The sequence below is a fragment of the Peromyscus californicus genome, unplaced genomic scaffold, assembly GCF_007827085.1.
Source record: "Peromyscus californicus insignis strain IS unplaced genomic scaffold, ASM782708v3 Scaffold_2__1_contigs__length_46816999, whole genome shotgun sequence".
Lineage (NCBI taxonomy): Eukaryota > Metazoa > Chordata > Mammalia > Rodentia > Cricetidae > Peromyscus > Peromyscus californicus.
This window is the reverse complement of record NW_026294540.1, coordinates 5,656,940-5,676,191: the sequence shown is the minus strand read 5'-3', so window position 1 is coordinate 5,676,191 and position 19,252 is coordinate 5,656,940. Positions and strand designations below refer to the sequence as shown.

Sequence of the window (19,252 nt, the reverse complement as noted above, 5' to 3'; positions counted from 1 at the left end):
ATCGGTAGACAGAGACTACAATCACCAAAGTCAAGCTCTTTCAACAGGTGTTTTATTAGCGGGCACAGTGTGTAGTGAAGACAACCAGGCAGGCAGGGATGGTGTAGGCAGTCAGTGAGGTGACAAGTCTAACAGTATTTGCCTTTGTAATTCTTGTTGTATGGAGCTTGGGAGAAGCAGATGGCAGTCTCGCAGTCACAGTTGCAGATGAAGGCCTCACAGGGGTTGTTTTTGTCTGCAGAGAAACAAGAAAGGAAGTTGAGTGGAGCCCATGACCCTGCTCCCTATGATTAAGAGCACTTTCTGTTCTTCCTGAGGAATGGAGTTCAATTCTCAACAACTACAAGGTGGCTGGCATACAGTGTCTGCTGTCCCAATGCCCTCTGGCCTCTGTGTCTAGTTATTGCTCATGTACCCTCTAACTTAGCACCCTAGCACCTCCTTTCTCCACTTTTCACCTCTTCCCTGGATAAAAACCATGTAGGGTTTGAGTTGAGTTGGTTGACTCCATGCTCAAGATCCCCCTACCCTTCCAGCAGGACTCTGGACAGTCACTACCAGTCACTACAACTGCATAGGCTGCTCTGTTGCTCACCAGGTCTGGCCTTGGAAGGGGAGTGAGGATGGGGGTGGGGGTGGAAAGGCAGAGAACTGGGCAGTTGTTCACTAAAGAAAAGAGTGACAGAGAACCACGTAGCCTTAAACCAGCCAATGAGACATCTTATTCCTAAATCTGCTTTGCCAAAGTAACCAGAGTTTAACCTTGCTTTACCTGCCAGGTCCCATGCTATGGAAAGGTGGAGAGAGGAAGTCCTCTGTTTTGTTTGTTGTAAAAAGTTAGGCTGCTGTGCACTTTACTGGGACACTATCCCATGGCTTGTGTGTTTAGGCACAGTGAAGACTGGGAGGTCACCAGGATATAATCCTGCCTTCAGGTCATTTACTCTCAGTCCACATTGGTTTCCTATATCCAACTTCTTTTTTTTTTTTATATCCAACTTCTTATGATGAGCACACAGAGAAGTGCTTTGAGTCTAGTATTTTTGGGGACAAGATGTTCCTTTAGTGCCCATGTGACACTGCATTTTTCTCTTCCCTCCTACATATCTGTCTTCTATTTTTTTTCACTCCCCACCCCTACACTTCTTTCCTGTCCCCATCCCTGCCTCATCTACCCCTGCCCTTCCCCTTCTGTCTGCCCTTAACACCCTACATATCTCAGGCTGAGTTTTCTTTTGTTGTAGTTGTTTTATGAGACAGGGTTTGCTTGTATAATAGTCCTGCCTGTCCTGGAACTTGCTTTTTAGTCCAGGTTGGCCTTGAACTCAAGAGATTTGCTTGCCTATGCCTATTCTGTATATCAGAGTGCTGAGATCAATGGCATGGCCAGGCTCATCACTCACTCCTCAAGGCGCTCCCCTAATGGCAATGTCTCTCCAATAATCTTCAGCCCCCAAGACTAAACAAAATGATGTTCTCTGAGAATCTAGTTATGTCTGGTAGACAGAGAATACAATCACCAAAATGAGTTCTTTCAATAGGTTCTTTATTAGAGGGTATAGTCTATAATGAAGACAACCAGGGAGGTGGGGATGGTGTAGTCAGTAACTGAGGTGATAAGTCTAACAGTGAACACATTTGTGCTACTTGTTGTATGGAGCCTTGGAGAAGCAGATGGCGGCCTGGTAGTCACTGTTGCAGATGAAGTCTTCACAGGGGTTATTTTTGCCTGCAGAGAAACACGAAAGGAAGTTCGAGTGGAGTCCATGACCCTGCTCCATACGATTTGTATCCAAAAAAACCGGTGGCCCTCCCATCAGTATAGACTTGGGGTTGAGAGTCAAAGCACAGGAAAGTACATTGGGTTGTCCAAACTGCTGGAACACTCTTATCATAAGAACATTAGTTGTTGTGGCTGGGGAGACGGCACAGTTGGTAAAGTGGTTGCCATACAAGCATGAGGGCCTGACCTAGGATGCCCAGAGACCATGTAAAAAGCAAGATGTGGGACTGGAGAAATAGCTCAGCAGTTTAGAGCTCTGTCTGCTCTTTCAGAGTACCCGGGTTCAATTCTCAGCACCCACATGGCAGCTCACAATCAGGGCATCTGAAACACTCGAGCCATTGTACATAAAATAAAATTAAGTATATTTTTAAAAAGTAAGACATGGTTGGGGCATCTGTAACTGTATGGGAATGTGTGGAGCACAGATCCCCAAAATTTGTTGGTCAGTCAGGCTAGCTAAAGGTGAGTGTCCTGTTTATTTAGAAACCCTGCTGTAGGTGAAGTTTTTTGTCAGGACAGTTGACTTCCCAAATATCCACACAAAGAGTTATTATTAATTATAAATGCTCCGTCAATAGCTCAGCTTACTCTTATATTTTAAATTAATCCATATTACTTATCTACCCTCTGCCATGTGGTAGTACCTTCTTTCAACACGGCACATTCATCTTGCTTCTCTCTGTGTCTCTGGAGACTCCTCTGTCTCCTTCTTCCCAGCATTCTCTCTGCCTGAAAATCCTGCTTAGCTATTGGCCCATCAGCTATTATTAATCATGAGAGCAATACCTATTTAGTGTACAAAGATTGTTCCACAGCAACCAGACTTGTAGCTAGAGTTTTCCTGCCTGGCCCACAGTCAGGACAAATCTCTCTCACCTGCCAGTCCCACAGCCACTCAGACCCGACCAAGTAAACACAGAGACTTATATTGGTTACAAACTGTATGGCCGTGGCAGGCTTCTTGCTAACTGTTCTTACAGCTTAAATTAATCCATTTCCATTAATCTATACCTTGCCACATGGCTCGTGGCTCGTGGCTTACCGGCATCTTCACATGCTGTTTGTCATCGTGGTGGCTGGCAGTGTCTCTCTCACTCAGCCTTCCACTTCCCAGCTTTATTCTCCTCCTTGTCCCGCCTACACTTCCTGCCTAGCCAATGGCCAATCAATGTTTTATTTATTGACTAATCAGCAACACATTTGCCATATAGAACATCCCACAGCACAGGGCAACTTAGAGCAAAGGAAATGGGTCCAGGGCAATATGGCAGAGGCTGAAGGGGCTTTCTGTGCTTGGGTCGGTGAATGTAGTGGACTTTTCTCAGGAGTCATCTGAGTTCAGACCTAGAGGCTAAACATGCCAGGTGTTGTAAACATGGTCGGGGAGGGAACCCCAACCCAGAGACTATTAGAACCCATCAGAAACCCCAAACCAGAACTTCAGGTGTGACCAGCAGGGCTGTGCATTGAACACAAGAGACTTGGGGGACACTCAAATGGGACAAGGGTCCCACTTGTGAGCAGAGCAACCAGCAAAGGAGTTTTATCCTGATTGAGGAGAGGACTCAGTGACTTCTCTTTATAGTCCTGTAGCTGTGCTCTGACAGTGTCCAGTCAGCACACGGGGCCTGTGACTACTGTGTGTGTAGCACAGAAGTAGAATATGTGCACCCTCACACACAGTCCTGACCTGCAGAGCCACTGTAGATGGTGACAGAGCCTGAATCAGTGCTGTCGCAGAGACAAAGAGAAAGGGCTAGCTCAACACCCAACCAGCTCAAGTCAGTGACTGGCAAAGTGCCAAGTCCCTTCCGCATGGATGCCTTGAGGTCATAAGATAGGTGGTCCCAGGCAGGAGTAGCTGGCCTCAACAATACTTCATGTTTACTGTATATACCACATGGTAAGTCTGTCCTAAGAATCTCACACAACTTATGAGATATATCCAGTTACAAATTCGATCTGTAATTAACTGTTTAATTAATATGTATGTGTTTTGAGAGAGACAGATGCCCCGCCTGCAGGGATACAACGGGTTCTCGACCACCCTAAGGACGGAATGATAGAGACAGGAGATACAAGGAAATATACCAAGTCTAGATTCTGATCAAGGTGCAACTTTATTTTTCTCCAAGAGGGTTTATATAGTTTCTTCAGGGTGGGGGGAGCAAGAAGCTGTCATCTGCATAAGGTGGGGCAAGCTATCAGGATGTTTGTATGGGATGTTTACAGGGTGAAAGGGTCAAGGGCTCTGCCTCAATGTCCTGTTGCTAGGCAACCTGACTGTAAGATGATCTAGTTCCCTGTCTTATGGGGGTCTGTATTTTTCCACTAACTAGAAATTCTATCCTTGTCCCTGACAGACAGAGACAGAGACAGAGGGACAGAGATCCCTTGTGTTCTCATGTGGAGGTGAGAGAAAACTGCAGAGTCATTTCTCTCCCTCTACCTTTTAATAGGACTCAGGAAATTTACATAGGTCTACAAGCTTGCATTGTAGGCTGCATCTTACTAGGCTTCAAACTCCATTTGAAAACTGGGAATGTAGCCAGATGGTGGTGGTGGTGGTGTACCCCTTTAGTGCCTATAATGTCAGCACTCATGAGCCAGAGGCAGGAGAATATCTGAGTTTGAGGCCAACCTGGTCTACAGAGTGAGTTCCTGGATAGCCAGAGATACACAAAGGATCCACTTCTCAAAAAAAACAATGAAAGGAAAGAGAAAGAAGAAACAAAAGCAAATGCCCAAGAGATGTGTCCACAGGCCAATACGAAGCACGCAATCCTTCAGCTGAGATTCTCCCTCCCCAGGTGTGTCAAGCTGACAATCAAGTTCAGCCATTACAGAGGCTGGAGTGATGGCCCATCAGTTAAGAACACTCCCTCTTCTTCCCAGTTTGGGGTTCAATTCTTGCACCAACAAGGTGGGTGATGAACAATGTCTGCTGGCCCAATGCCCTCAAGCCTCTGGGTTTGGACATCTCTCACGTACCATCTAATTCAGCACCCCAGCACTTCCTTTTCTGCACTTCTCATCCCTTGCCTGGATAAAAACCATGTAGGGGGTGAGTTGAGTTGGTTGTCTTCATGCTCAAGCTCCCCCTACCCTTCCAGCAGGACTCTCTGGACACCCACTGCCAGCTACTACCAGTCACTGTGCCTGTGCAGGGAGCTCTGGCTGCACCTGTTGCTCACCAGACCTGACCTTGGGAGGGGTGAGACCTGACCTTTGGGACACAAGTGTGGATGGGGGTAGGGGCAGAAAGGCAGAGGACTGGGCAGCTGTTCACTAAAGGAAAAGAGAGATCAAGAACCACGTAGCCTTAAACCAGCCAATGAGACATCGTATTCCTAAATATGGTTGACCAGGGAACCAGAGATTAACCTGGCTTTACATAGGGGGTCCTGTGATATTAAAAGGTAGAGAAGAGGAAGTGTTCTCTTTTGTTTGTTAAGAAAGTTAGGCTGCTGTGTACTTTACTGGGACATTATCCTGTGGTGTGTGTTTAGGCACAGTGAAGACTGGTAGTCCACCTTGATGTAATCCTGTCTTCAGGTCATTTACAGTCAGTCCAGTGTGGTTTCCTATATCCAACTTCCTAGAATGAGCACACAGCAAAAGCGCTTTGAGTCCAGTATTTTTAGGGCCAAGATGGTCCTTTAGTGTCCTTGTGACACTGTTTCATTCTCTCTTCTCCCCCATCCTACCTCTCTGTCTTTCCTTTCCTTCCCTCCCCACCCATCCCCTCCTTTCCTGTCTCTATCCCTGCCTCATCTCTCCCCTCCTCTTCCCCTTCTGTTTCTCCTTACAACCTATGTATCTCAGGCTGAGTTCTTCTGTTTTTGTTGCTCTGGTTAGAAAACAGGGTTTCTTTGTGTGATAGTCCTGGCTGTCCTGGAACTGGATTTTAGACCAGGTGGTTCTTTAACTCCAGAGATCTGCCTTCCTCTGCCTCTGCATCCCACTGTTCTGGGATGGAAGGCATGGCCTGGTTCATCACCCACTCTTCAAGGTGCTTCCCTAATGGCAATGTTTCTCCCACTAACCTTCAGTTTCCAGGGCTAGATGGAATGATGTTCTCTGAGGATCTAGTTATGTTTAGTAGACAGAGAATACAACCACCAAAGTTGGGTTATTTCAATTGATGCTTTATTAGAGGGCACAGTGTGAACAATATCAGGCATCAGGGATGGTGTGGGCAGTCACTGAGGTGACAAGTCTAACAGCGAATGTCTTTGTTCTGCTTGGAGAAGCAGATGGCGACCTGGCGGTCACAGTTGCACACGAAGGCCTCACAGACATTGTTCTCCTCTGGAGAGAAACAAGAAAGAAGTTAAGTGGAGCCGATGACCCTGATCTCTATGATTTATAACCAAAAGAAACCAGTGCACCTTGCGTTGGTGCAGACTCATGATTGAGAGACAGAGCACACAAAAGGACATTGGGTTGTCCAAATTGCTAGAACACACTTAATAAACACATTAGTTGTTGTGGGCTGGGGAGACGGCACAGTTGGTAAAGCGGTTGACATACTATCATGAGGGCCTGACCTAGGATGCCCAGAGACCATGGAAAAAGCAAGGTGTGGTTGGGGCATCTGTAACACTATTGGGAAGTGGGCAGCAAGGATCCCCAAAATTTGTTGGCCAGTCAGAATAGCTAAAGGTAAATGTCACGTTTAGTGAGAGACCCAGGCTCTAAAGACATGGTGGAGAGTGACTGAAGAAGACCAGGGATGCAAACTCATTCCTATACATAAAAAGAAATAAACATATAGTTAATCCTAGAACCAGGAAAACAACAAATATCAACTAATACATATAAAATTATATGATTTTATAACCTACTGGCTATGGGTGGGTTAGGACTTCTGTTGGTCTTTTCTGTGTCAAACACACAGATTGCAAGCCCAGCGCCACTTTGAGATCTTTGGCAGCAGTTAACTCTGCAGCTCACACACGATTAAGCCTGTATGATAATGAGTATTCAGAGATGGGTAATGCCTGGGGGGCGCTCACCAACCTAAGACAGAGCGCCTGTGTGGCCTGGACAGGCGTCTCCATGACGGGTAAGGTGACCTGCTGACTTCCCATGCAACCTAAGTCAGAAGCTCATTTTTTAGCAAAAGGGGGACCTGTAGGGCCCTGGCCCCCGTTTTGGGTAATTGTTGCCTTGCTTGCTGACCTTGACCTTGATATCCTCCCTATACTAATTCCCTGCCGGGTTCCACCCTCCTGAATGCTTAAGGGAAGTTCCTTGTCTATGTATCCTGCATAATGAGCGTTAACAGCTTAGATGCAAGATTGTAAAACATCAGTAGTGAACTTCTGCCCTCCGGGGTTCTCCCATTGTGCTGTAAGCCTGTATTTAAGACCTCCTCCCTCCTTCAATAAATGGCATTTGGCATAAAAAAAATTATATGATTTAAGATCCTCCTCCTCCTGCCTCGACTTCCCAAGTGCTGGATTGCAGGTGTGCACCACCACACTCAATTTATGAGCTTTGCAGGTGGAACCCATGGCTCTGTCCATGCTAGGCAAGCACTCTGGCAACTGAGCTATATTCCCAGCCCTCTGAATCCTCACCTGTAAGATGGGAATGATAAATCTTGCCCTGCATAGTTTAGTGTTTACTCCAGTATCTGACTTATATCCAATGATACAGCTCTCCATTGTCTAGTCAGTATGGAGTCAGTAGAACACAGCAGCTAACAGGAGAAGCTTTGGGCAGGGAAGATGGCTCAGGGAATAAAGGCCCTTGCTTCCAAGTCTGAACCCAAGTTCTATCCCCATGACTCACATGGTTGAAGGAGAGAACCGACTTCTGCAAGTTGTCCTGAGACCTGCACATCTGTGTTATGGCAGAGGCAAACTTTCCCCAGAAATACATAAAATCTTGAAATGTTTTTATTTTATTTTATTTTTTTTAGATTTATTTATTTATTATGTACACACAAGTGGGTGCCAGATCTCATTACAGATGGTTGTGAGCCACCATGTGGGTGCTGGGAATTGAACTCAGGACCTCTGGAAGAACAGTTGGTGCTCTTAACCTCTGAGCCATCTCTCCAGGCCCCTTGAAATGTATTTAAACAGAGTCTTTGGAATGATGTAGATCTGTTCCCAGAACCAAATGCCATCACTTCTAAGCTGGGTGACCTTGGGCAAGTTGCCCAGATTTCTCATCTGCCTCATCAGAGACTTCATCCATATTTTAATATCTACTTGAAAAGGTTGTTGTGAGGTCACATGAGACCACGAAAATGACCACTAAACGGTGACTGTCCTTGTTACTTCTGTGTCCCTTCCAAACTGCCCAGTGTGTTGCACAAAATTTAAATGGTCAGTTGGTAGAGCATGAGACTCTTAATCTAAGAGTCTTAAGTTCCAGCCCCATGTTGGGTGCCAGATGTTGCATGAATTTTAAATGGTCTTATAATAAAATCCCAGAGCCAGATATTGGGGTAAATGCTGAAAGATTAGAGAGACAAAGGAACAAGCCACTAAGGAAACTTCTCACCACTACCGAATCCTCAGAATGAAGGGAACGTGAGATCCTTTCTCCATGAATCCTCTGACTGAAAGCCTCTGAATCCTCAGCTGAGAAGCTTCCTCAGTCAAAAAGGCCCTAGTGCCTGTCTCCTCAAGTCTTATATACCTTTCTCTGTCCAGCCATTCCACTACCTTCCTAGTGCTGGGATTAATGGCACGTGTGCTTCCCAAATACTGGTAGCAAAGACAGGAGATCTCAAGGGCTGGGTTTAAAGGTCTGTGATTCCTAAATACTGGGATTAAAGGTTTGTGCCACCACTGCCTGGCTCTGTTCCTCTCCTAGACTAAATAAGTCTCATGTAATCCAGAGTGGCTTTGAACTCACAGAGATCCAGATGGCTCTCTGCCTCCCAAGTGCTAGGATTAGAGGTGTGTGCCACCACTGCCTGGCCTCTATGTTTAATCTAGTGGATGCCTCTGTCCTCTGATTATCAGATAAGCTATGTTTGGTACACAATATCACCACTCCAGGGCTGCAGGGGCTGTGGGAATGTACAGCAGTGACAACTAGTGTTTAACAGATGGACCCACCAGACCCACCTGATGGGGAGCCTCACCTGCTATGGGTGTTTTCCCACTGCTTGTGTGTTTATCTCAAAAATGTATTTCATCTTTGGGCACACTTATAGCTGTGGATGTTCTGTAAGATAATTTCTATTTAGGCTGTATAATTTTTTTTTTTTTTGGTTTTTCGAGACAGGGTTTCTCTGTGTCGCTTTGCGCCTTTCCTGGAACTCGCTTTGGAGACCAGGCTGGCCTCGAACTCACAGAGATCCGACTGGCTCTGCCTCCCGAGTGCTGGGATTAAAGGCGTGCGCCACCACCGCCCGGCTAGGCTGTATAATTTTGATGTATAGAAACAATACTAGGATATTTTACATTACTCAGACTGACATAGAATTCTCAGTCACAAAGACAGCCTTTTCACTGACAGCTAATTTTGTACTTCAGAACAAATTCAAAGCAGACTAAACTGCCCCTGCAGAATATACCCAAAGACTAATTTCCAGGTGTTGTCATTGCTAAATCACGGCCAGGCTGTTCACACTGAGACATAGCTCCTTGCAAGTTCTCTTTCTGCACGGACCCTGACAGCTCAAGGTTCAGCCATTGTTTACTGTCTGGATCCCTCACTATTTTAGAGCTATGTGCGTGGGTCAATGTGACATCACTAGCCTAAGAGAAACTATGTGGTTTATCTTGTGTTGTGAGAATGGGTAGACCCTGAAAATGTAACTTATAATTGTGGAGAGCTTGGCTGTGAGGCAACAGCAGCTGTGGTGTGGAGAGAGACGGCTGTGGAGAGCTGAGTGAAAGAGCTGTGGAAAGAGCCGGCAGTGAGTGAGGGTGTGTGTGTGTGTGTGTGTGTGTGTGTGTTAGTGTGTCAGTGTGTGTGTGTGTTAGTGTGTCAGTGTGTGTGTGTGTTAGTGTGTCAGTATATGTGTGTGTGTGGCAGTGTGTGTGTGTTAGTGTGTCAGTGTGTGTGTGTGGAAGGAGCTGAGGAGAGAACATGAATAGCTAGGCAGGAAAGAGAGAGCAAGAGAGATTATCACAGAGAAAAGGGATTTGTGTAAGTGTGTGTGGAAAATGGAGCTGTATGTAAAGTGATGTAACTGTGTGGAGATAGAGATATTTTTAGAGAGAGAATTTAAGGGAGATAATTTCTTAAGTTAAAGTAAAAGAGTAAGTTATCACTAGAAAGCATGTGTGTTTCCTTATTATTTACCCCTCATACAGAAAATCTCGCCCTCAGATATATAAGAATTTTTCCTAAGCCCTTGCTGAATTCATGGCTTTTCTTGCAATTCCCTTGAGGTGGCCTTGGAGCAGGCTCTTCATAAGGCAACTGATACAGGGCCACGCAGAGTCCAGAGGTCCCACAGGGTAAACCTACCACTGCAGGTGAATTCATTCCCAGAGCACAAGTATGAGTAGTACATTCTGTAGATTTTGTCTTTGAGGTATTTACAGCTTTCCAATTTCTTGAACTGAGTGTAGCAGTTGTCACGAACCTGACAGCACCTGGAGAGAGGAAGGAACAGCTGTGGGAGAAGTATGGACCCACAGGAGGTCAGTTCTCACCTGCAGTCTTTCTCAAACATGTCAGGATGACTTAAACACAATGTTTCACAGGTAATGTTCCCCAGGCTCAAAAATCTGTGATATCTATTAAGCACATATTTATTGAAAACCATTTCTGTGGAACATGGGGGTGTCTGCCTTTATTCTCAGTACTTGGGGGGCAGAGGCAGATGGATCTCTGAGTTGGAGTTCAGCCAGGGATACATACGTGAGACCCTGTATCCAAAAAATGATTTTTTAAAAACAAAACTGCAGCAACAAAGTAAAATTATATGTTCCAAAGTTTTGTGACATTTTAAAGTCAAAGCTGATGTTTTGATGGTGGCTGTGATGGTTGGCCCTGCCCTAGTCTGGTGCCTGAGCCCAGCATTATCCACTATTTACACCTCACACATTCTGTTTCAGGGACCATTAGATACAGGATCCTCTTGGACTGATTTTTTCACATGACAAGAGGGAAATATGCATGCTGGGAGTGGTGATGCACACCTTTAATCTCAGCACTCAGGAGGCAGATGCTGGAAGATTTCTGAGTTCAAGGCCAGCATGGTCTCCACAGAGAGTTCTAGGACAACTAGGGGTGCACAGAAAACCCCTGTTTGGAAACAAAACGAACAAACACTAAATAATAAAAAAATATATGATGTATGGTGAATTTGCATGTCTCCTATTCAGTCCTCACGAGATGCTCTGCTTGTGTCCTGTTCCCACCAACCCTGACACTCCAGTCTTCCCCCAGATGGACCACTCACCTGTCTAGTTCTTTCTCCCGGTTGCTTATGAACAAGTCACAGTAGCAGCCATAGAAGTTGTAATCCGAGAAGTAACAAATCAAAGGGATGGTGCACCGGAACACATTGCCAAATTGCCAACCAGTCCGAGGGCTGAGGTTCAATGTAGTAGCACCTCCAGTAAGAATGCACAGGACACTCCCTCAATCCCTCTTGGCTTCACCAGGGGTCTGATGCCTGCCTGCTACCTTACTTATTGAGAACCTTCGAGGTCCAGTCTCAAGGTCCTCTTCAGGGTTCAGATCAGGCTGCCACAGCAAATGAAAGACATGGATATATGTGTGCCCATAAGATTGAGATGGAATCATGAGATTACATGTACATGTTACATGAAAATGCATGGTAAATGGGGAGATGTCATAGCTGTTCTTGCAAAGTGAAATTACAGATGAAAGCAACATTTTCAGAGGTGGTAGCCTACAAGCTTTGCCAAACAGGGTACCCCATCTGAGAAATTATTCCTCTGATGGGGTGACATCTGAAGTATCAATTAGTATAATTGTAACTGTGTCATGGCCCACAGTAGATCGTGACCATCACTCCTGACACTTCCCCTTTGACTCCTATCAGCTGCTGCATCAGGAGAGCAGTGAATAGAGATGTGTGTGTGTGTGTGTGTGTGTGTGTGTGTGTGTGTGTGTGTGTATGTGTGTGTATGTGTATGTATGTGTGTGTGTGTTTGTGCTTACCCCAACACAGGTAGAAAGCATGCCCTTGTGAGCACTCATAAATGTCATGCTACCCCTAAGGAGGTTAGAGGACAGCCAGGCCCGAGCAAGAAGTTGTCTACCTATTTGAGACATGGACATGCCCTGTCACCCAGTCTGGCCTCTGACTTTAGCAACACTCTGGCCTCAGCCTCCCCAGTGGTAGGATTATAAACGAACACCACTGTGCTACTCCCCAGGACTAAGTTCTACATGGGCTGACTCCCCAGGACTAAGTTCTACAGACATTGCCTTTTGCCTTGCTTGCCTGCTCATTTCTCACTGTCAGGACAGACAGCCACCACACTGTGAGCTGCCCTGTGGTCCCTGTGCTGAGGAGCTGAGAACACTCTCCAGTCAGCAGCCAGGGACAAACTGAATTCTTAGTTCAATAACCCAACAATCCTACCATCTCTTGAGTTTGAAAGCTGCCCCAGCCCTACTCAAGCCTAGGTGAAACCCTAGCCTTAGCCAGCAGTGGGATTCATCACAGTTCTAGCTGAGACCTTGAGCCAGAGAAGCAGCCAACACATGCTGATTGTTTCACACTGGAAGAACTAGAAGGAATCTGTTGAATGGCCATGCACAGCTCATAGACAAGGATAATGAGCAGATCATCATGAGTACTGTCAGTATTTGACACAACAAACTGTCCATCAGCTGAGGAATAGGAATATAAGCCAGGATTCAGTCTGCAGTGGGATACTTGATCACAATTAAACTTCAGGAGAACCCAGGTACAGTGGAACACACACTACATAATCCCAGCACTCTGTCGGGAGATGCTAGAGGATCAGAAGTTCAAGGTTGCCAGGGCATAGTGTTGCAGGACTTTAATCCCAGCACTCTGAACACAGAGGCAGGTGGATATCTCAGTTCAACACCAGCCTTGTCAATTGAGAGAGTTCCAGGACAGCCATGGCTACTCAGAGAAACCTGTCCCATAAAGTAGAAGGACAATGAATTGCAGAAGCAAGTTAGACATGTATGTAATCTTAACACTTGGGTGGTTGAGGCAAGTCTGGGCTACAATGTTGAGGTTGAGGACATCCTGAGCCACATGATAATGTCATAAAAAATAAGAACTGGAGAGATGGCTCTGCAGTCAGGAGCACTTGCTGGACTTGGATGGAACCCAGGCTCAGTTTCTGCATCCACATAACAGCTCACAACTGTCTATGACCCAGTTCTGGACGAACAAACTCATCTTCTGGCCTCGTAGGCACTTCTCACCACAGTTCATAGACACACATGCAGGCAAAACACTCATATACATAAAATATAACTAAATATTTATTTAAAAGACAAGAAAATTCAAATATCTGGGGCACCTGAGGGCCAGGAAAATTGGTGCCAGTGCAATATGGCAGAGGCAGAAGGGGATTTCTTTGCTTGGGTCGGTGAATGTAGTGGACTTTTCTAAGGGGTCATCTGAGTTCAAACCTAGAGCCTAATGGTGCCAGCTGTTGTGAACATGGAGGGGAGGAGGAAACTCCAACCGAGAGGCTACTAGATCCCAACAGGAACCCCAAACCATAATTTCAGGTGTAACAAGTAGGGTCCTGTGCATTGAAGACTTGGGAGATAGGGCACTCAGAGGGGACAAGGGTCCTACCTGTGAGCAGAGTGACCAGCAGAAGGAGTTTCATCCTGAGTGAGGGGAGGACTCAGTGATTCCTCTTTACAGTCCTGTAGCTGTGCTCTGACAGTGTCCAGTCAGCACACAGGGCCTGTGACTACTGTGTGTGTAGCACAGAAGTAGAATACGTGCACCCTCACACACAGTCCCGACCTGCAGAGCCACTGTAGATGGTGACAGAGCCTGAATCAGTGCTGTCAGAGAGGCACAGAGAAAGGGCTAGCTCAACACCCCAACCAGCTCAAGTGTAGTGACTGGCAAAGGGCCAAGTTCCTCCCCCGTGGGCATTTTGAGGTCATAGAAGATACAGACATTGCTCCTGGAATTGGGTCTGAGGGATGTTCATAGTGAAATGTGGTTCCAAGAATGAGTTGCTGGACCCTACAATCCTCCCTATTAACTGCATAAACTAAGTGCAAAGTATGTCCCAAGTATTTACACAGGCTTTGAGGTAGATCTAGTTACAAATTTAATCTTTAAGTAATTAACTAATTAATTAATGTGTGTGTTGGTGTGTGGGTGAACTGGGAGGGTTAGAGAGAGTTAGAGTGACAGATGAACAGGAAGAAAGAGAGAGAGAGAGAGAGAGAGAGCCCTTGTGATCACATGTGGAGGGCAGAGGACAACTCTGTGGAGTCAGGTCTCTCCTACCTTTAAGGAATCAAACTCAAGTCTACAGGCTTGCATCATATGCTGCATCTTACTAGCCTTCAAACTCCATTTAAGAAATAGGAATGTAGCAGATGGTAGTGGTGATGCAGACCGTTAATGTCAGTACTCAAAAGCAGAGGCAGGCAAATACATGAGTTTGAAGCCAGCTGGTCTACAAAGTGAGTTCCAGGACACCCAGAGATACACTAAAAAACCCTATCTCAAAAAACTAGGGAAGTTGCCAGGAATCCCCAAGGATGACCCCAGCTTAGACTACTAGAAACAATGGAGAGGGTGCCTGAACTTAACTGGCTTGACCCAGTGATCAGTTCGGTGAATACTGTGACTGTCATCACAGAACTTTTCTCCAATGACTGATGGAGGCAGATGCAGAGATCCACAGCCAAACACCAGGCAGAGCTGCAGGAGTCCAGTAGGAGAGAGAGAAGAGGGATTCTATGAGCAAGGGCATCAGGATCATGACGCAGATCATGCAGAGATGACCAAACCAAAGTAGTGGGAACTCATGAAAGTTGGATCAAAGGCTGTGGAGCCTGCATGGGACTGGACTGTCTTCTGCATGGCAAGACAATTGTGTAGCTTGATGTGCTTGGGGGGCCCCCTGGTGGTAGAATCAGAATCCATCCCTGGTGCTTGAACAGACTTTTTGGAGTCCACTACCCTTGATGGGAACCCAGTGCAGCCTTGAGGCAGGGGAAGGGTTTGGACTTGCCTCTACTGGATGTGCCTCCCTATGAGAGGCCTTGCCTTCTTGTGCTGGGTGGGTTTGGGGGAAGGCTGGGAGGAGTGGTGGAGGGAAGAGGGAGATCTTTGGTGTGTAAAATGAATGAAAAATTTTATTAATTAAAAAAAAAGAAACCAGAAACCAACATCTAAAAAATGATAAAGAAAGAAAGAAAGTAAATGCCCAACAGATGTGCCCACAGGCCAATATGATGCAGTCAATCCTTCCGCTGAGGCTCTCCCTACCCAGTGTGTGAAGCTGACAATCAACCATTGCAGGGATGGCTGGAGAGATGGCTCAGCACTTAAGAAAAGTTTCTGCTCTTCCTGAGGAATGGGTTCAATTCTCAGCAACCACATGGTGGCTGGCGAACAGTGTCTGCTGGCCCAATGCTCTCTCGCTTCTGTGAATGGCCATCTGTCATGTACCCTCTAACTTAGCACCCAGCACCTCCTTTTCCCCACTTCTGAACTCTTACCTGGATAACAACCAGTAGGTGATGAGTTGAGTTGCTTGTCTCCACGCTCAAGATCTCTGATCCTTCCAGCAGGACTCTGGATGGTCACTACCAGCTATGCAGGTCCCTGGGCCTGCCCTGGTGGCTCTAGCTGCACCTGTTGCTCATCAGAACTGACCTTGCCAGGGGTGAGGCCTGACATTTGGGCGGGAGTGGAAATGAGGTTGGGGGTGGGAAGGCAGAGGACTGGGCAGCTGTTCACTAAAGGAAAAGAGAGACCAAGAACCACACAGACTTTAACCAACGAGAAATCTTTTTCTTAAATCTGGTTGACCAGGAAACCAGAGATTAACCTCTCTTTACCTACAGGGTCCCGTGATAGGGAAAGTACGAGAATACGATGTGTTGTGTTTTGTTTGTTCAAAAAGTTATTCTGCTGTGTACTTTAGAGGGACAACGATCCAGTGACGTGTGCTTGGCACAGTGAAGACTGGAAAGTCACCAGAATGTAATCCTGCCTTCAGGACATTTATAGTCAGTCCAGGTTGGTTTCCTTTATCCAACTTCCTGTGGTGAGCGCACAGCAGAAGCGCTTTGAACCCAGTATTTTTGGGGAAAAGATGTTCCTTTAGTGCCCACATGACACCTCTTCTCTCTTCCCTCCCCACCCCACCCCTCTCTTCCTGTTCTTTTCCCCACCTCAACTGTCCCAACCCTTCTCTCTCTGTTCCCTTCTCTTCCACCTCCTCTCCTCCTCCTGCTCCTCCTTTTTTTTTTTTTTCATTTTTCCAGAGAGAATTTCTTGGTGGAATAGCCCTGGTTGTCTCGGCCCTCGAGTTTTAAACCTGGTTGGCCTTGAACTCAAGAGATCTGCCTGACTCTGCTTCTGCTTCTGTCTCTTCCTCTCCACCACAGAGTGCTCAGATAAAAGGCATGGCCAGGCTCATCACCCACTCTTCAAGACACTCCCCTAATGACAATGTCTTTTCCATTAACCTTCAGCTTCCAGGGCTAGATGGAACGATGTTCTCTGAGGATCTGGAAATGTTTGGTGGACAGAGAATACAACCTCCAAAGCCGAGTTCTTTCTATAGGTGCTTTATAGAGGGCACAGTGTGTAGTGAACAGAACTAGACAGGCAGGGAAGGTGTACCAGTCACTGAGGTGACAAGTCGAACAGTAAATGCTTTTGTAACGCTTGGTGAATGGCGTGTTGTAGAAGCAGATGGCAGCCTGGTGGTCACAGTTGGAGATGAAGTCCTCACAGGCCTTGTTTTGTGTGAAGAGAAACAAGAAAGGAAGTTGCGTGTGGCTCATGATTATGATCCCTACGATTTGTAACCAAAAGGGAGTGGCGGCCCTGCCATTTGTACAGACTCAGGGCTGAGAGTCAAAGACACAAAAGTGTATTGGGTGTCCAAACACATTTATAATAAAAAAAAAATCATTTGTTGTGTGGCTGGGGAGATGGCACAGTGTGGGGGGCCGTCTCATCCCGACTTTTCCCCAGGGTACTCTTGAGCAGGAGCAGCAGGAAATATTAGATAGAAATATAGCTAGAGACAGACAGACAGAAAACACAGGATGGCCTAGGGAGGACCTAGATCCTCATCCATCAGGCCTTGATTGTCTCTGCCAAAGGGCTTATAAAGCAATGCCAAGTTGTGGAGCAAAAGACCTCCCCCAGCACAGCCAAGTGCAGACCATCACAGACACCTGGAGACCGTGCACGTGGTCAATCCATCCCCTAATGCAGCCCCGCTGTGTAAAGAAAGATCAGATCTAACTGGGAAACTTTTGGGGGCTCTCACAGCACAGTTGCTAAAGTGGTTGCCAAAAGCTCATGCAGGCCTGACCTAGGATGCCCAGAGCCCTTGTAAAAGGCAAGATGTGCTTGGGGCATCTTGGGAAGTAGGGAGCATGAATCCCCAAAACTTGTTGATCAGTCAGGCTAGCTAAAGGTGAATGTCATGTTTAGCGAGAGACCCAGGCTCTGAAGACGGTGGACAGTGACTGAAGAAGACAAACTTATTCCTACACATAAAAATAAATAAACACAGATATTTAATCCTAAAACCTAGAAAACTACAAATATCAACTACCACTTCTAAACTTATATGATTTCAGACAATCCTCCTGCCTCCACCTTCCAAGTGCAGGGTTTCAGGTGTACACCACCATACTTAATTCATGTGTTCTGGAGGTGGAACCCAGGGCTCTGTGCATGCTAGGCAAGCACTCTAGCAACTGAGCTAGCTATATTCCCAGCCCTCTGAATCCTCACCTGTAAAATGGGAATGATAAATCTTGCCCTGCACAGGTGTTTACTCCAGTATCTGACTTATACAATGATTCAGCTCTCCATTGTCTAGTCAGTATGGAATCAGTATAACACAGCAGCTAACAGGAGAGGCTTTGGACAGGCAAGATGGCTCAGGGAATAAAGGCCCTTGCTGCCAAGTCTGAACCCAAGTTCTATCCCCAGGACTCACATGGTTGAAGGAGAGAACCGACTTCTGCAAGTTGTCCTCAGACCTGCACACCTGTGTTGTAGCAGAGGCAAACTTTCCCCAGAAATACATAAAATCTTGAAATGTTTTTAAACAGAGGCATTGGAATGATGTAGATCTGTGTTCCAGATCCAAATGTCATCACTTCTAAGCTGGGTGACCTTGGGCAAGTGGCCCAGATTTCTCATCTGCCTCATCGGTGACCTCATCTATATTTTAGTATCTACCTGATAAGGCTGTTGTGAGGTCAAATGAGATCAAGGAAATGACCAGTAAATGGTGCCTGTCCTTGTTACTTCCTTGTCCCTTCCAAACCTGCCCAGGACCAAGCAGAGTCCAGATGTCCTGGAGTGTAAACCTACCACTGCAGGTGATCTCATTCCCAGAACACAAGTCCAAGTATAAGCTGGTGTAGGGATTCCTTATGAAGAATTTGCAGTTTTCTAGCTTCTTGATCTGAGCATAACAGTGGTCATGAGTCTGGCAGCACCTGGAGAGAGGAAGGAAGAGCTGAGGGAGGAGTGTGGACCCACAGGAGATCAGTTCTCACCAGCAGTCTTCCTCAAACATGTGAGGATAACTTAAAACACTATGTTCCAGAAGATATTGTCCTGAGACTTCAGAATCTGTGATTTCTATTAAACATATATTTATGGAAAGCAACTTCTGTGGGTTGTGGTGATGTCCACCATTAATCTCAGTACTTGGGAGGCAGATGCAGATGGATCTCTCAGTTTGAAGTCAGCATGGTCTCCTGAAATAGTTCCAGGAAACCTAGGGCTACATAGAAAATCCTTGTCTGGAAACAAATAAACAAAAAATAAGCAGGGAACCAGAGGTTAACCTGACTTGGCCAATGGGGTCAGGTGATATTGAAAGGTAGAGGAAACAAAGTGTTCTTTTTTTGTTTGATCAAAAATTTAGTCTGCTGTGTTCTTTACTGGGACAATTATCCTGTGGTGTGTGTTTAGGCACAGTGAAGACTAAAAGTCCACCAGGATGTAATCCTGTCTTCGGGTCATTTATAATCAGTCCAGTGTGGTTTCCGTATCCCCATTTCTAGAATTACTGCCCAGCAGAAGCACTTTTAATCCAGTATTTTTAGTGCCAAGATGTTTCTTAGTGCCCACGTGAAACTGTATCTTTCTCTCTTCTCTCCCCTCCTACCTCTCTGTCTTTTCTTTCCTTCCCATTCCTCCCTCTTCCCTGTCACTCTCCCTGCCTCATCTCTCCCCCCTCCTTCCTTTTCTGTCCCCTGGAGTTGATTATTTTACTCTTTTAGTCTTTTGGCTCTTTTGGGAACCCAACCCCTAGCTCCCCAATAAACACAGGG

The 19,252-nt window shown here is 46.1% G+C and overlaps 1 protein-coding gene across 1 annotated transcript in view; it reads right to left on the bottom strand.

Moving 5' to 3' along the window:
- Nucleotides 1-128: 128 nt before the first annotated feature.
- The window catches only part of LOC128120727 (phospholipase A2-like), a 32,626-nt gene continuing 13,502 nt past the window's right edge, over nt 129-19,252 (bottom strand). The window contains exons 3-4 of the mRNA XM_052754933.1: nt 18,282-18,409; nt 129-235 (exon numbers count right to left, since the gene is read on the bottom strand). Coding sequence (XP_052610893.1) covers nt 129-235; nt 18,282-18,409 — 235 coding nt within the window. The remainder of the gene's footprint in view (nt 236-18,281; nt 18,410-19,252) is intronic.